The 15,886-nt window shown below is 42.2% G+C and overlaps 1 protein-coding gene across 2 annotated transcripts in view; it reads left to right on the forward strand.

The window, feature by feature from the left end:
* The first annotated feature begins 2,721 nt into the window (after nt 1–2,721).
* SUSD5 (sushi domain containing 5) overlaps nt 2,722–15,886 on the forward strand; it is a 48,682-nt gene continuing 35,517 nt past the window's right edge. Inside the window, exons 1-2 of one of the 2 annotated variants that reach the window (XM_021666437.2) lie at nt 2,722–2,793; nt 8,723–8,841. In XM_021666437.2, the coding sequence (XP_021522112.2) occupies nt 8,730–8,841 (112 nt within the window). In that variant the 5' untranslated portion in view covers nt 2,722–2,793; nt 8,723–8,729. Of the gene's footprint in view, nt 2,794–8,722; nt 8,842–12,790; nt 12,856–15,886 lie in introns of those variants that run through there. The other variant, XM_012435568.2, reaches the window with a different exon arrangement.

Consider the following 15,886-nt stretch of genomic DNA (forward strand, 5'->3'; position numbering starts at 1 on the left):
GGTGATGGGAGGAAGAAGAAATGCTCAGCTTAACTATGATGAATTACAGATATTTGAAGACACATTTGCAGAAAAACTATTTCTAAAAATATGTCATCTGTATAAGGATGGTCTTTGAAATCATGTGTGAGCACAGAGTCGTAGGGAAAATTTTACAGTGAGAAGACTGAGAACTGAGCCTGGAGTGAGGGAAACAGGTTTGGGATTATTGAATCTGTGTTCATAAAATACATTGGCCTGTAATTTTCATTTTTTGTAAATATACTTGTCAAGTGTTGATATCAAACTTACGGTGGTTCCTAAACCAAGTGGAAAAGTGTTCCCTCTTTAACGCTCTGAAAGGGTTTCTGTGGGGGAGGACTTTTGTTTGTTAGTTTTTGGTGTGAGGTCATCTGTGTCTGGAGGTTTTCTTGTAGGAAGATTTTAAATAATGAATTTAATTTCTTTAGTAGATAAAGAACGATCCAGGTTTTAAAATTAAATTTGTGTCGGTATTGCTAAGTTTTGTTTTTTAAGTGGTTTTTCCCCACTTCATCTAGATTGTCTAATGTAGTGGCAAATACAATGTAATAATCTCTAATTATCATTTCAGGGTCCGTGGGATCTGTAGTGATGTTCCCTTTCATTCTTGATATTGGTAGTTTGTGTTTTCTCCTTTTTTATCTTGATCAGTCTTACTAAGGGTTTATCCATTTTAGTATTATTTTGAAAAAAGCAACTTTGGGCTTTATTTTCTCGATTGTATGTCTGCTTTCCATTTTATTGATTTCTGCTCTATCTGTGTTATTTCCTCCTTCTACTTTAGAAGATTTGATTTTGTGGGACTTTTCTGTTAGTTTTTTGAGCTAGAAACTTAGATGATTGGTTCTGAACTATACTTTTTGGTATTAATAATATGAGCTCTGAGGCTATAAATTTCTCTTAAACTACTTTAGTTTCTCCACAAGTTTTTGGCCCTTGAGTTGAAATGTTTTATTTCAATTGTGATTTCTTCTTTGAACACAGTTTATTTAGAAGTATATTTTGTAATTTCCATGTGCAAGGGGATTTTCATAGTTACTGCTTTGTTATTGAGAGGCAGTGTAACCCATTGATTGAAAGCACTAACAGGGAGCCATACTGCCTGGTTTTGTATCTCTGCTCTGTGATCTTGGACTAGTATTAATACTAAACTTTAACTATAAAATGAGGATGATAATATCACCTATATCAGAGTTGTCATAAGGATTAATATAATGAGTATTTATAAAGCAATTTAAACAGCATCTGGCCCATAGTAAACACAGTGTAAGTGTTTCATACATAAATAAGTGATTTTAGCTTTGTTGTAGTCGAAAAGGCATGCTTTGAATGATTTTTGTCTTTTGAGGTATTTTAGATTTGCTTTGTAGCTCAGTATTTGATCAGTTTTACGAATGTTCTGTATGTGCCTGAAATGAATGTGTATTCTGTAGGTTGGTATGCAGTACTGCACATAGGTTCTTACATGAAGAGTGTTAATTTTGTTTTCTGTTTTAACAATTACTGAGAGGGATAGTAGTTAAATATTTCCTCAAGGATTGTGGATCTTTTTGTTTTTCCTTGCAGTTTGGTTGATATTACCTTTTTATAGTTAAATGTAGGAGTACCAGTAACCTATGGATATGTTTACTTAATTTTTTTGTATTTTTATTATAACTTTTGGTTTCAAAGCTGGGGAATTCTTATATCTATTATAATAACTTTGCAAGCAGATGACGTGTGTCTTAGTTTAATAACTGACGTATTATAAAAAAGTTGGTGACAGATGGAAGTAAGGTGTCTCATTCTAAGTAGATGTTTTCTCCCCTGCCTTGACCTTAGCTTGATAGGGCCACCCAAGGCATTGCTTCATTCCTCCAGGAGGCTCCTGGGGACCTCAGCGCTCCCTCCAGTACCATGGTTTTCTTGCCTAAAACTCTCATTTGCTTTCAGCCTGGGCTTTCACCTCTGCCTGAATTCACATTCCCATCCCCTCATTGATCAAACATTCTTTGAGGCCCACTACATGTCCATACATTAATGACTACAGGAAGCCAAGGTGTACCAGACACGATCCCTTTTTTCTTGTCCAGTCGGAGAGAAGTACAGCAGACACAAATGAATGTATTGTGAAAGGGGCCTGGTAATGTCCTAAGGCAAGGGACAGAGAAGGAAAGCAACCTGTTGAATGGGGGGCATCCTAGGGCTGAGGGAGGCAGAAGACAGCAGAGCCAGGGCCTAAATCAGTGCCTTGGACATCGAGTGACCCAACTCAGAGAAGCCTAGGACACTCAAGAGAAGCCTTGACACATGATATTTGTAAAACACCATTTTAAAAGAAAGATTTGAAGGGCTTTTCCAGATCAACACGCCAGAGCAGATGGTTAATTTAAAAAAAACCAAAAAAGATGAGAGCAAAAAAAAATAAAAAGGATGAAAACACTAGTGTAGTTATCATCACCTGGTCCCAGGGATGGTGTGCCATGTGCTAGTTGCTGCACTGGGGGCCTTCAGGGACTGTGGTTCTGACTGGTGTCTGCCAGTGGATGAGTCTGCTGAGACCAACTTCCCATGGATCCTGGAGTCCACATGTGTTTGTGCTTGTCCCTACACAGGAAAGCTGTTTGTGCTGGGGTCTCAGAATGGCTCTCAGGGCCTGGTCCTGGAGGCTGCTCGACTTTCCTGCAAGAGCAGAGGCGCTCACTTGGTGTCTGCAGACGAGCTGCGGAGAGTGGTCCAAGATTGCTCCTTTGCGGTGTGCGCCACTGGCTGGCTAGCAGACGGCACCCTTGGGTAAGTCAGGCGAGCACTCCTTTTCCAACGCACCCCAACTGCACCACCAAGGCTTATATAGTGCTCAGTAGTTGTTCTGTTGAGGTACCAGTACAGGCAGAGTGCAGTGGGCAGTAGCTTCTAGTGTGTTCACATTTTGTTTTGTTTTTTAGATGGAGTCTAGCTCTTTTCCCAGGCTGGAGTGCAGTGGCGCGATCTCAGCTCACTGCAACCTCCACCTCCTGGGTTCAGGCGATTCTCTTGCCTCAGCCTCCTGGGTAGCTGGGATTACAGGTGTGTGCCTCAATGCCCAGCTAATTTTTGTACTTTTAGTAGATACAGGGTTTCACCATATTGCCCAGGCTGGTCTTGAACTCCTGACATCAGGTGATCCACCTGCCTCAGCCTTTCAAAGTGCTGGAATTACAGGTGTGAACCACCATGCCTGGCGTGTGTTTATGTTTTGAGTTTGCTTACAAAAGCATTTTTCTGGAGTTCTGTCATAGTTCTTTTATCCCTTTACTTTGTTATGTTGAATATTCTTATTTATTTTAGACATAGGGTCTCACTCTGTCAGCCAGGTTAGAGTGCAGTGGCACAATCATAGCTCACTGCAGACTCAACCTCCCGAGCTCTAATGTTTCTCCTGCCTCAGCCTCCTGTAGCTAAGATTACAGGCATGTACCACCACACCTGGCTAAGTTTTTATTTTTATTTTTTATAGACATAAAGAGTGCTTGCTATGTTTCCCAGGCTGGTCTCGAACTCTGAGCTCCAGCAATCCTCCTGCCTTGGCTTCCCAAAGTGCTGGGATTAAAGGAGTGAGCCACCCTGCCCAGCCTTGAATTTTTTTTAAGTAATAAAAATAATACATGCTTGTAAAAATTTCAAATAATGCGCGCATGTGCGTGCACACATGTGTGCACGCGCACAGACACACACACACACACACACACACACACATATATAAAACAAAGTAAGTTTCTCTCTTCTTCTCCACCTCAGAGATAATGACTATAAACTGTTTGGTATACATTCTTTATCCCTTTTTTCCTGTGGATACTCAACTGCATATATATGTATAGGAACATGGTATAGAGGTTTTAAAATACGGCCACAAATTTTTCCACACTCTGGCATCAACGAGTGTGTTTGCCTCTACTGATAGAACACAGCAAGAGTGAGATTACGTGACTTCTGCAGTTAGGTTGGAAAAATCCATGCCACTTCCGTCTAGATTTCTGGGGACACTCACTTTTGTAGCTTTGAGATGCTGTGAGGAGTCTGACTGTGTGAGATGGGTGTGAGGAAGGCCAGATCACATGGAGATACTTCCTTAGGGGCTCTTCTCAACACACCTAACCAATATCCTAGTGAAGGGCCAGCATTAACTGCCTAAAATGTGAATGAAGATGCCTCTACGTGATTCTAGCCCCCAGCCATTGAGTTACTGCCAGCCTATGAGTCTTGCCAGCTCACGTCCTAGACATATATGCAGAGACAAGCCATTCCTACTGTGGCTACCTGAGTTCCTGATCGGTGGAATTCTTTAGAGAAGTAATTGTTATGGCCAGCTAGAAGAAATCTTTCCAATAGTGTTGAAACCTGCTTTGTTTTAAATTTTTATTTGTTTGTTTATATTTTTATGTTTTTGTAGAAACGACATCTTGCTATATTGCTCAGGCTGGTCTGAAACTCCTGGGCTCAAGGAATCCTCTGGCTTCCGCCTCCCAATGTGCTGGGTTTACAGGTGTGAGCCACCGTGTCTGGCCTAATTTTATTTTTTAAATTGACAAATAATAATTGTACATATTCATGGGGTACATAGTGGTGTTTTGATACACATACTGGAGAGTGATCAGATCAGGGTAATTAGCATATTCATCATCTCAAATATTTATCATTTCTTTTTTGCTGGGAACATTCAATAGCCTCCTTCTAGATGTTTGAAATGATATGTTATTAACTACAGCCATCCTACAGTGATACACAACACTAGAACTTGGAACACTCATTGGGAAAAGGACAGTATCTTCAATAAACGGTGCTGGGAGAACTGGATATCTATATGCAGAAGAATAATATTAGATGCCCACCTCTCATATAAAAATCAACTCAAAATGGATTATAGACGTAAATGTGAGCCCCAAAACTATAAAACTACTAGAAGAAAACGTAGGAGAAATACCTCAGAATATTGGTCTGGGAAAATATTTTAATAAGTTTTCAGAAACACAGGCAACAAAAACACAAATAAACAAACCGTTCATGCTGGGAGAAGGCAGGGGCCACTTCACTTTTTCCTCCGTGCCACAGAAAATGTGAAAGCAAACAAGGCACCAAGAACTACTTCAGTAGATGATGATCCTGAAGATGTCTGGCTGGCAAGTGGCCATGGAGAACACAGACAGCCATGCTGACTCACGTCTCCAAATGTGCCAAGTTGGAAGCAGCAACTGAATAAAGGGACAACTGAGGCCACATCCAAAGCCTTTCGGTGAATCTGGAACCTGGTCCCCTCTGCCTTACGTTTTACATCCGTGCTCTTGAATAGACAAAATATGCATGCATTTCCATAATGTAGTCAAGTAAGAATACTTTTTCATAATTCTGTTACTATAAAATTTCATCAGATAACCAGAATATTCAGAGATTCTGAAGAGACAGCTTGCAACTAGGCTTAGGTCTCTCAGGCATTGTATGTCAGGACTGGACGATTAAAAAGATCCTTCTTCTGTGGGTTTACTATAAGATGTTAAGACATATTAGTGGATCTCTGCAGGCTGAAATGATACTACTTTACAAAGAAAACATACAGCTGGGTGCAGTGGTTCACACCTGTAATCCCAACACTTTGGGAGGCTAAGGCAGGTGCATCACTTGCGGTCAGGAGTTCAAGACAAGCCTGGCTAATATGGCCAAACCTGGTCTCTATTAAAAATATAAAACTTAGCTGGGCATGGTGGTGTGCACCTGTAGTCCCAGCTACTTGGGAGGCTGAGGCAGGAGAATCACTTGAACCCGGGAGACAGAGGTTGCAGTGAGCCTAGATGGTGCCATTGCACTCCAACCTGGGTGACAGAGTGAGACTCTGTCTCAAAATAAATAAAGAAAGAAAGAAAATAAAGAAAACATACTTACTTGTTATATTTACTACATAATGTATTAAAAATAGTTTTTCTATCCCTTAATTTTTTATTTCTTTTTAAAAAATGTATTATGCTCTTCTTACCATTCCTATTCAATATCCTTTTATATTAATTTTCTGGAAACAAGCATCTGACCATTAGTATGTACATTTCACTGTGGGTCTTTCCTGCACAGTTCTCCACTCGCTCACCACACACTGAAAAGCAATGATTAAATGTGTGGTGTGTCTTGTAATTGATAGCATAGTAGACATCCAGCACACCTGCCTGATATCTCTATGACTTTATGTTGAGTGTACACATAAATCCAGAGAATGATAAAGGCCTAGAATGATGAATTCAGACTTTGGGGCCACTTGTCTCCTGGGAACCTTTGCCACATGGGACTAGGGGAATGGAGATTTGAATTCATTTTCTGTGTAGGAGGGGACCTAGTGAGCCCTTTTGCTTTGGGTTGGGACCTTGCAGGCTATGCCCTAAGGGTAAGTTGGACACACTACACTGTAAAGTGAACTAGACACAGGCCCTGCTACGAGCAGCAGCACATCTTCAAATACTCTGTAGCCATGAATTTGGATTGAGATGACCCAGAATTTCCAGTGCCCCAGATGTCTAGGAGAATCAAATAAAAATTATCTTTTGAGGAAGATAGTATCCTAGACCTCAATTTATTTAAACAAACAATTTAGTAAGTGTGGGATTTGTCACACAATATTAAATAACTAGTTGCATGAGGAGACAAGGCAAATAGAATAAAATTCAGAAGAAACTCCAGACATTAGGATTGGTAGATGCAGACTTTAAAATAACTGTCCTTGATGTGTTCAAAGATATAAAAGATGAGAAGGAGAATTTTGGCAGAGGGTAGAAAACTAAAAAAATAACCAAATGGAAACTATAGACATGAAAAATATAGTAACTAAAATTAAGAACTTAATGGATAGATCTAATAGCTGATTTAAAAGAGCTGAAGAAGGCTGGATATGGTGGTGCATGCCTGTAGCCCCAGCTACTTGGGAGGCTGAAGCAGGAGGATCACTTGAGCCAAGGAGTTCAAAGTTTAAATACAGTCTAGACAACATAGTGAGACCTTGTCTCAAAAAGAAAGATAGAAAAGACAGAGAAAGAACAAAAGAAAGAAAGAAAAGAGAAGAAAAGAAAGAGGAAGGAAGGAAAGAAAGAAAGGAAGAAAAAGAAAGAAAGAGAGAGAGAAAAACTTAAAAAAAAAAAAGAGCCAAAGAGAGGATTAGTGAACTGGAAGAAATTTCAAAGGAAGATATCCAGAATAAATAACAGAGGGAAAAAGAATGAAAAATATACAACAAAGGGTAAAAGACAAAGAAGATGCAACATAATTTGAATTCTAAAAGGAGAAGAGAAAGAAAAAAGAAAATAGCTTAAAAGTAATATGAAAATGATCCACAACTGAAGAAAAACATCAAAACACAGATTCAAAGATCCCTGCAAAGCTCAAGTAAGACAAATACAAAGAAATTCACAGCTAGGCACATCATAGAATCATATATGAAGAAAAGAATATTTTAAAAAATAAAAAATAGATTATCTTTAAAGGAGCAACAATAAACTGACAATGAAAGCCCAAAGACTTTAGATATTTTGAAAGTACTGAAAGAAAATTACTGCCAACCTAGAATTTTATCTGCAGTGAAAAATATCTCCCAATAATAAAGGTGAAATAAAGACATTTTCAGACAGACAAAAGGTGAGAGAATTCATTACATCCAATCTGCACTTAAACACTAATGAGTGCTCTTCAGGCAGGAGGAAAATACTGCAAGAGGAAGACTGGAGAGTCATAAAAGAATAAATGGAAAGAGTAAATATGTGGACCAATTGAAATTATGTAATTGTCTGAAGTAGTAATAGTAACACTGGATACTAAAAAATGGTTTATATCAGTGGGAAGTATTTTAAGTGTATTCATGTGTAGTATTTTAAGTATTTCAAGTTGCATTATTAGAGTAGATGATAAAAATAATATTACATTTTAATAAGTCAAAGAAGTTGTAACTTCTGGGTACCACTGAAAAAAATACTGAAATGATGTTTAACTTCCAAATCAATACAGAGAAAAAATAGAATACCCCCCCCCAAAAAAGAAGAAGAATTCAGATAATCCAAAGTGGGAAAAAGAAAGAAGAGGAAAAGAAGAGAAATTGGACAGAATTAAGAAAAAGCAGATTAAATTAGATTGGTGATTAAGTGTAAGTAGACAAGAGGCTCCAATTAGTTAACAGATATTGTGAAATGAATTTTTAAAAATTCAAGTATTTGCTGTTTAGAAAAGATATCCTGAAATAAATTATGAGAGAAAAAATTATAATGGAAATCAGCATATATTTAGAACTCAGTGATATTAAAAATATGCATACCCAAACTCATGAGGTACAGCAAAAGCTGTACCTAGCAGGAAATCTAAAACATTAAATATTTATGTTAGAAAAGGAAAAAATCTGAAGGGTCATTAACTAAAGATCTAAAGTAATTTGAAGAGCAAAATAAGAGAAAAAGAAAATAGCAGAATTTTATGAAATAAAAACAAACATATACTAGAAGAGATCAACAGTATATTGCCTTTGAAACTTGAATTGATACCTATGACTTCAGCTGAAGCATCAGCTGTATTTCTGAATTTAGACCTTTTTTTTTTTTTTTTTTTTGTGGAGAATGTGTCCAGATTAATGCTTTCAGCCAGAGCTCACAGCAGAAGAGAATTATTCCTTCTTCTTATTTTCAACCCAGAGTTCTCCTCACACAGTGTCTTTTTTTGTCTATTTCAGAACAACTATGTGTAGCAAAGGAAGTGGAGAACAGCAAATCATGAGAGCTGTCGACGTGAGGATTGAGAGCAACCCAGTTCCTGGTGGCACGTACAGTGCCCTTTGTATTAAGGATGAAGGTGAGTGCCAGAGTCTTTTTAAAGGTGCTGGAGAGTGTGCTCTTGGGGGTTGCTATATTAGATCAGTAGTTTCTTTAGAAGAAAACCTTGAAATGAGGATTTACTAGACATGGTTTATCAGGAAGTCTTCCAAAGAAAAGCCAATAGGGCGTTGGAGAAGTGGACAAGACAGGCAAGGGGGTCACGCATCAGTGCAACATTAGGCGAAGTTCACAGTGGTGGTGAGGTGCTGGGTAACTTTGGCTCAGTGACTCAAGAAACCCCTGGAGATAGTATATGTATGTAACCACATTTTTCTGATGGGAGTGAGGGAGCTGGAGTATTTATACCACACCTATCAGTCATGGGTGAAGGGTTGCTTCAGGAGATATAAATTCCCAGGCTCTTCTGTTTTTTGTGTGTGCACAGGCAAAAGGTCCCTGAAGCCTGAGTGCCACCCTCCAACAAAGAGGCAAAGGTGCCTACCCAGAGTCCCTGTGCATGGGAGTGGTAAAGGTATCTAGAGAATATGGGCAGAGCCCTGGCAGCATCTCATACAGCTGCTGATGTTCAAAGCTTGCCCTTCAGTCTCTCTTCATACTGGACAGTACACTAAAAAAAAAAAAAATAGCCCAGGCGCGGTAGCTCACACCTGTAATGCCAGCACTTTGGGAGGCTGAGGCAGGCCGATCATCTGAGGTTGGGAGTTCGAGACCAGCCTGACCAACATGGAGAAACCCTGTCTCTACCAAAAATACAAAATTAGCCAGGCATCATGGCGCATGCCTGTAATCCCAGCTACTTGGGAGGCTGAGGCAAGAGAATGGTTGGAACCTGGAAGGCGAAGGTTGTGGTGAGCCGAGATCACGCCATTGCACTTCAGCCTGGGCAACAAGAGTAAAACTTCAATTATATATATTTTTTCTTTGTTTTCCCAAAAAAGAAATTTATAGGATTTAGGGAACTGCTCACAGTAAGGAAAATTCAAATTCCTATTGGGAATTCAGCTGAGTGGTGAGGAGAAAATCATAAAGAAGCCTCCAGGGCAGCATTTTGTATACACCAAAATAAGTGCACCTCTGTTATCAGAAACACATGCGGTGGAAAAGGAATATTCATGTGAATGGGGGAGGGGGAAGCAAGCTCCTTACTCACCAGTCACAGAAACGAGCACAGGTTCTTCTTGGCTGCACACTGGACTCGTGGGGGTGGGCAGGGGGTGGTATTAAAAAATACTGGTGCCTCAGTGCCAGCCCTAAAGATTCTGATTTAAATGTTCTGGCTTTTTCAACCCCCCCTGTGATTTTAATGTGCAGCCCAGGTTGAGAACTCTCTATAATGCAGTGCTCCCCAAACTCCCCGATGACGTGAAACACCAGAAGAACTCGTTGAAAATCCAGATCCTCTGGCTGCAGCCCAGAGGCACCAAATCCTCATCTCCAAGAAAGGAGTCAGAGGAGTTAGTAAAAGTTAAGAGTCATGGTGAACCCTAAGGCTCTTCTATTCTGGGATCCCTCTCTAGGAAGGGCTCTGCATCTGCTGGTTTTTATGGAAGGGTGTTGGGAGAGTCTCCTGCCATCATTGTTTCATTCAAGCAACTGAGAGATGTGACCTTGTTTTCAAGAAATTCAGGGAGAGCAGTATCTATGTTTCTTTTTTCTTTAAACCTCCCCGCCCCCCCCCCACCCCCCGCCCCACACACACAAGTAATTCTTTTTTTTTGAGGCAGAGTCTCACTCTTGTTGCCCAGGCTGGAGTGCATGGTGTGATCTCAGGTCACTGCAACCTCCGCCTCCTGAGTTCAAGTGATTCTCGTGCCTCAGCCTCCCAAGTAGCTGGGACTACAGGCATGTTCCACCACACCCAGCTAATTTATTGTATTTTTAGTAGAGACAGGGTTTCACCATGTTGGCCAGGCTGGTCTTGAACTCCTAAGCTCAGGTGATCTGCACCCCTCAGCCTCCCAACATGCTGGGGTTACTGGCATGAGCCACTGCACCTGGCCCACATTAGTAAATTTAAATAGTCTTTTAAATTCTAAACATAAGCAGAGGGTCACATAAACAGAAGGAGACAGAACAGAGCCAGAAGCAAAACAGGACAACCTTTTGTCTTCAGTCATGTCAAAGAAATAGATAGGACTTCTGAGTCTTATTTCTTTCTACAATGAACAAGAGATATCAGTTAGCTTTTGCTAGCTGATATATCACTCCGAATTGTAATGGCTTAAAGCAGCAACTATTTATTTGGCTTACAATTTTGTAAACCACCCATTTGGTTGCTTTTCTGCTGGTCTTGGTGGGACTCATTCGTAAGTCTGTGGTCAGCTGCTGTTGGCTTGGTAGCCTGGCTCCTGGGAGTTGGCTGGCTGTTGGCTTGGGTGACAAGGGCAACTGAGACATGTGTTCCTCCTCACCCAACAGGCCAGCCTGGACTTTCCATCTCATAGACCATTAAGCAAGCTATATGTATGCAAGTGTGTGCCCCTTTTGCCCACAACCGTGGTGCATGAAGCCAGAGGTTGGGAACATCCATTCATGTCGTATAGGGCACCAAAGTCAGCGTCATGATAGTGACTCCAGATTTCAGTCATGGACAACTCAATGTTGATGATACATTGCACTCAAAGAACACATCGATTCAGTGATTCATTTTTATGCATATTCCTTCCAAAAATGTGTAACTGAATCTAATCACAAGGAAACATTAACCAAACTCAAATTGAAGAGCATCCTACTCTTTTTTTAGAAACCGTCAAGAATAAGAAAGGCTAAGCAACCTTTCTAGATTAAGATACACTGGAAAGACTTGACAATGAAATGCAATTTGTGATCCTGGATTGTATCCTGAACTAGGAAACAGTATCTATAATTGATGAAATTTGAATATGGGTTATGAGTTAAATAATAGTATTGTATCAACATTTAAATTTTCTGATTTGGATAACCGTACAGCAGTTATGTAATAGAATATCCTTGTTTTTAGGAAATGCATACCAAGGTTTTTAGGGACAAAGGGACAGCGTATCTACAACTTACTCTCCAATGATTCAAAAAAGGATTAGAGATACGTATATATACATATTCCCATATATATGTATACACAGGTGTGTGTGTTTGTGTGTGTGTATGGTGTGGAGGGAGGAAGAGAGAAGAGAATGATCAAGCAAACGGGGCAAAATGAAAACACATTGGTGAACCTGCATAAAGGGTGGGTTCCTTGCTTTTATAATGTTTATGTCACTTTGAAATTATATAAAAATTTAAAATGTCTAAAAGTTCAGGCTGTAGCCAGACATGGTGGCGCGTGCCTGTAATCCCAGCCACTCCGGAGGCTGAGGCATGAAAATCGCTTTAACCCAGGGGGTGGAGGTTGCAGTGAGCTGAGATCACGTCACTGCACTCCATCCTGGGCAACAGAGCAAGACTATCTCAAACAAAACAAAACAAAACAAACAAAACAAAACAAAAAGCTCAGGCCGGGCATGGGGGCTCATGCCTGTTGTCCCAGCACGTCGGGAGGCTAAGGCAGGAAGATAACTTGAGCCCAGAAGTTTGAGACCAGCCTGGGCAACACAGCAAGAGCCCATCTCTTCAAAAAATAAGAAAATTAGCTGGGCATGCTGGTGCACCCTGCAGTCCCAGCTACTCTGAAGGCTGAGGCAAGAGGATCTCTGGACTCCAGGAGTTGAGGCTGCCGTGAGCTATGATTATGCCACTGCACTCCAGCCCGAGCAACAGAGTGGGACCCTAGCCCTCTCTCAAACAACAACAACAGCAAATGGTCTACATACGCCTCCAAAAACAGCAACAGCATCAGACAAAAATAAACCTAAAAAACAACACTGAGTCCTGGCGAGGCGGTTGGAGGGAGCGCATTGGAATTGGAGGATGCGGAGACCCGGCCCGACGAGCCAGAAGGCTCAGCAGCAAACTGTCCGATGTTTTCCAGAGGCAGAGTGTCTATGTTGTCGTCGGCTTCTGGGCTCCCTGAGCTCCTGCCCACGTGTGAGCGGAGCAGAACGGCATGCTTTAGGTGAGGCCTGTGCCGAGGCTCCCGTGACACCTGTCGGCGTGTGTGTGCACGTTCCGTTTGAACAGAGTGGGCAGTGTGTGTGTCTCCTCACTGTTGCAGTGCTCGGGGGCCCGGCAACTCAGAGCAGCTCACCCCTAGCCCAGCCTGGCTGCCCCTTGCCACCAAAGCAAGGGCTGGACAGGAGTCTTGGTCCTGCTGGACAAGGGAGTCTGGACGGGGAGATAGGAGTCTTGGTCTTGCTGGGGCTGATGGGTGAGGAAGCCTCAGGTGAGCCATGAAGAGGACCCAGGAATGCCTGCTCAGATGGCATGAGGGCCACAGGGCTGTTTTCCTGAGGCTTAACAGAAAAGCAGGATGGATGCCCAAAGTCACTCAGAGAGAGTTCTATCCCTGTCCCTCTGCCTTTTCTCCTTTAGAAAGGGCATGTGAACAGCTCCCACAGGGCCCTCCGCCCTTCTCAGCAGAGTTGCTGCTTTTCCTCAGTGGAGCCTTTGTCGACAGCACAGTCAACAAGGGAAATCTGTTTGCTGGAGGAAGGTGCAGCGCCTTGGCAGAAGCAGAGGAGAACAGGCTGTGCCGGGAGACTCCCGCGTGAGTGTAGGTGAGGTCCAGCTCAGCAGACACCCCTGCAGTATCCCTCCAAAGCTTGCCTTTGTCCCAGTGATGCTGCATGGTGCTAAGCTGCTTCTCTTTGGCGAGACTGGAAGGATGAAGAGGGCTAATTCCAAAAATGGCAGACATGTGCCTCATAAAGAGCCCAGAAGGAAAACAGAGCCCGCGGAATGTTCAGGCAGCTTCCTCCTGTGCTTCTTTATAGAAATAAAGTTCATCGTGAATGTAGACTTTTCTCATTTTCCTTTTGGTATTTTTGTTTCACTGACAGTGAATTTCCAGCCCTGTGGTGATCTCACTTAAACTAATAAGTGAAGTTATTTTTAACCAACTGGATGCTGATGAAATAAGCTGCCTCCACTTGGGTTTTCTGGCTTTGCTTCTCTTGGCAGCTTGTCTGTGGGGTCTGCAGCTTGGGGTCTGGAGGCCTTGATTTTTCCTCTCACCTCTGTTGCCCCAAAAGGCTCCACTGGATGTGTGCTTCTGTTTCTCCCCATCTAAGACTTGCTTCCCTCTCCCCAGCTCCCTTCGCCTTCTTAGTCCTGCATTCCTCTTCCCCTGAATACTTTATTATTGCCTCTATTGCCTTTAAAAACAGGAGTGAAATTATTCCCTTCCTTTATGTCATCAAGAAGAGAGCTGGATGCTCCCCTGTCTTGGTAAATGATCAGGAATTTTTGAGAGTAGCTAATTTCCAGGTCTGCCTGGAGAAGGCCTGGTGTCTCTGGAATAACTCTGGGGAAGTTCTCCAGCTGTGATACCAGATTGGAACCAATTAATTGTGTTGCTTGGTACAGCTGATAGAGAACACTTAGTTCAGGGTCTCCCAGGGAAGTGTGAAAGCCTCTGAGCTCATTACCACAAACCTGCTGTTGGTCATTTATTTGTTCATTTATTTGTCAGGCAAAGTCCAATGCTCAGACTTGTAGGTGCTTCAGATAGATGATAGATAGATAGATAGATAGATAGATAGATAGATAGATAGATGATAGATAGACAGACAGACAGCTAGATAACTCCTCCCCACTCTCAAGGAGTTAACAGTGTGTCAGGATAGGTAAGAGATGAATATTTTTTCATGTCACAAAGGAGAAAGGCTGTTAGAGAGACTTCCTAAGCACTGGCAGTGAGATGGATGAGTTGAGGGGATAATAGTAGGGAAGGAAGGACAGGACATTGCAGACAGAACACGGGTAGCAAGGGCTAGGAGTCTAAAGATCCCTGTGGCTTTGGGAGACTAGCTCCGGGTGAGCCATTGTGCTGCAGCTCTGGGAGAGTGGGCTGGGTCAGCACAAACTTGGGGGCTTGAATAGCTGTTGGGCAGGCCTGAGGTGGCTGCAGAGGTCAGCCCCAATCATCCCCGTCACAGTAAGCAGCGATGCCCCCTCCTGCCACCCACATACCCAGGCCTGGGTGGGCATCAGGTCTTGTTTTCTCAGACCTGAGGTCTCCTACTCCAAAAATGTGGGCTAGACCAGTCCTGATATGCCACAGCCAGTTTCCACAAATGCCAAGTGTCTGGGCAGCCAGAGAAGTGTTGCCAGTGGGTCTTTTGGCCCCAGAAGCAGGTATCTCTGTGATGTCTTTGTGGCCTGGGGCCATGGGCACCAACAACCCAGACAGACTTCTCCACTTCTGTGCTGCTCAGAAGAGCTGGGGCTGTGCTCTGGACCTCTCGGTGTGGTCAGGGCCTTGTGGTTTGGTCTTCTGGCTTGTGGTGAATGTGAGGAGGAGTTCAAAGCCCTGCCTCGCAGACACATACATGAGTGCCCAGGGCTGGGTGCACCCAGGGACAACTTTATTCTTAAGCCTCTGCTGATCCAGTGAGGGTCCACATGGCCTCTGTGCATGGACTTGGAGGTATCTACCTGCATGTTGTTCCATAGCAGCTGCTGGAAAGGAAAAAGGAAACCACTGTAGGGTTCTCAGCTAGCATGCAGTTTTTGAACATTTTCTGAAAATTGTTCCAGCTACTGGTGGTACAGTCCGGTAGATCAGAAACCCCCAAACTTGTCCTTCATGTAAAGTCCTCCAAGCCCCTTGTTTATGACAAGAAAGTGAATCAGAGCTAAACCATGGTGTTCTCAAAGGAAACAACGTCTGGAACATAGTAATAATGAAAAGAGGTTATAACTGTGGGCTCTATACCCACAATCCCTGGGTTTGAATCTTGGCTCTACCACTTACTTGCCTTGGGAAAAATATTAGAACCCATGACATAGAGTTGTCAAGAGGACAGAACAGAATAATACAAGTAAATCACTTAGCCTAGACCTCAATAAGTATGAGCTGTGACTGTGATTAGTATCTAGTGCCACATAACTCTAACAACATACCGTGATAATACTATGGTTTCTTCACCTTAATGTTATGCTGTTTTCAATAAACCAACCCATAATTTCTTTCAACATAATTCACC

This window comes from Aotus nancymaae, unplaced genomic scaffold (genome assembly GCF_030222135.1).
Source record: "Aotus nancymaae isolate 86718 unplaced genomic scaffold, 86718_ANA_hifiasm-v0.15.2.pri h1tg000019l, whole genome shotgun sequence".
NCBI lineage: Eukaryota > Metazoa > Chordata > Mammalia > Primates > Aotidae > Aotus > Aotus nancymaae.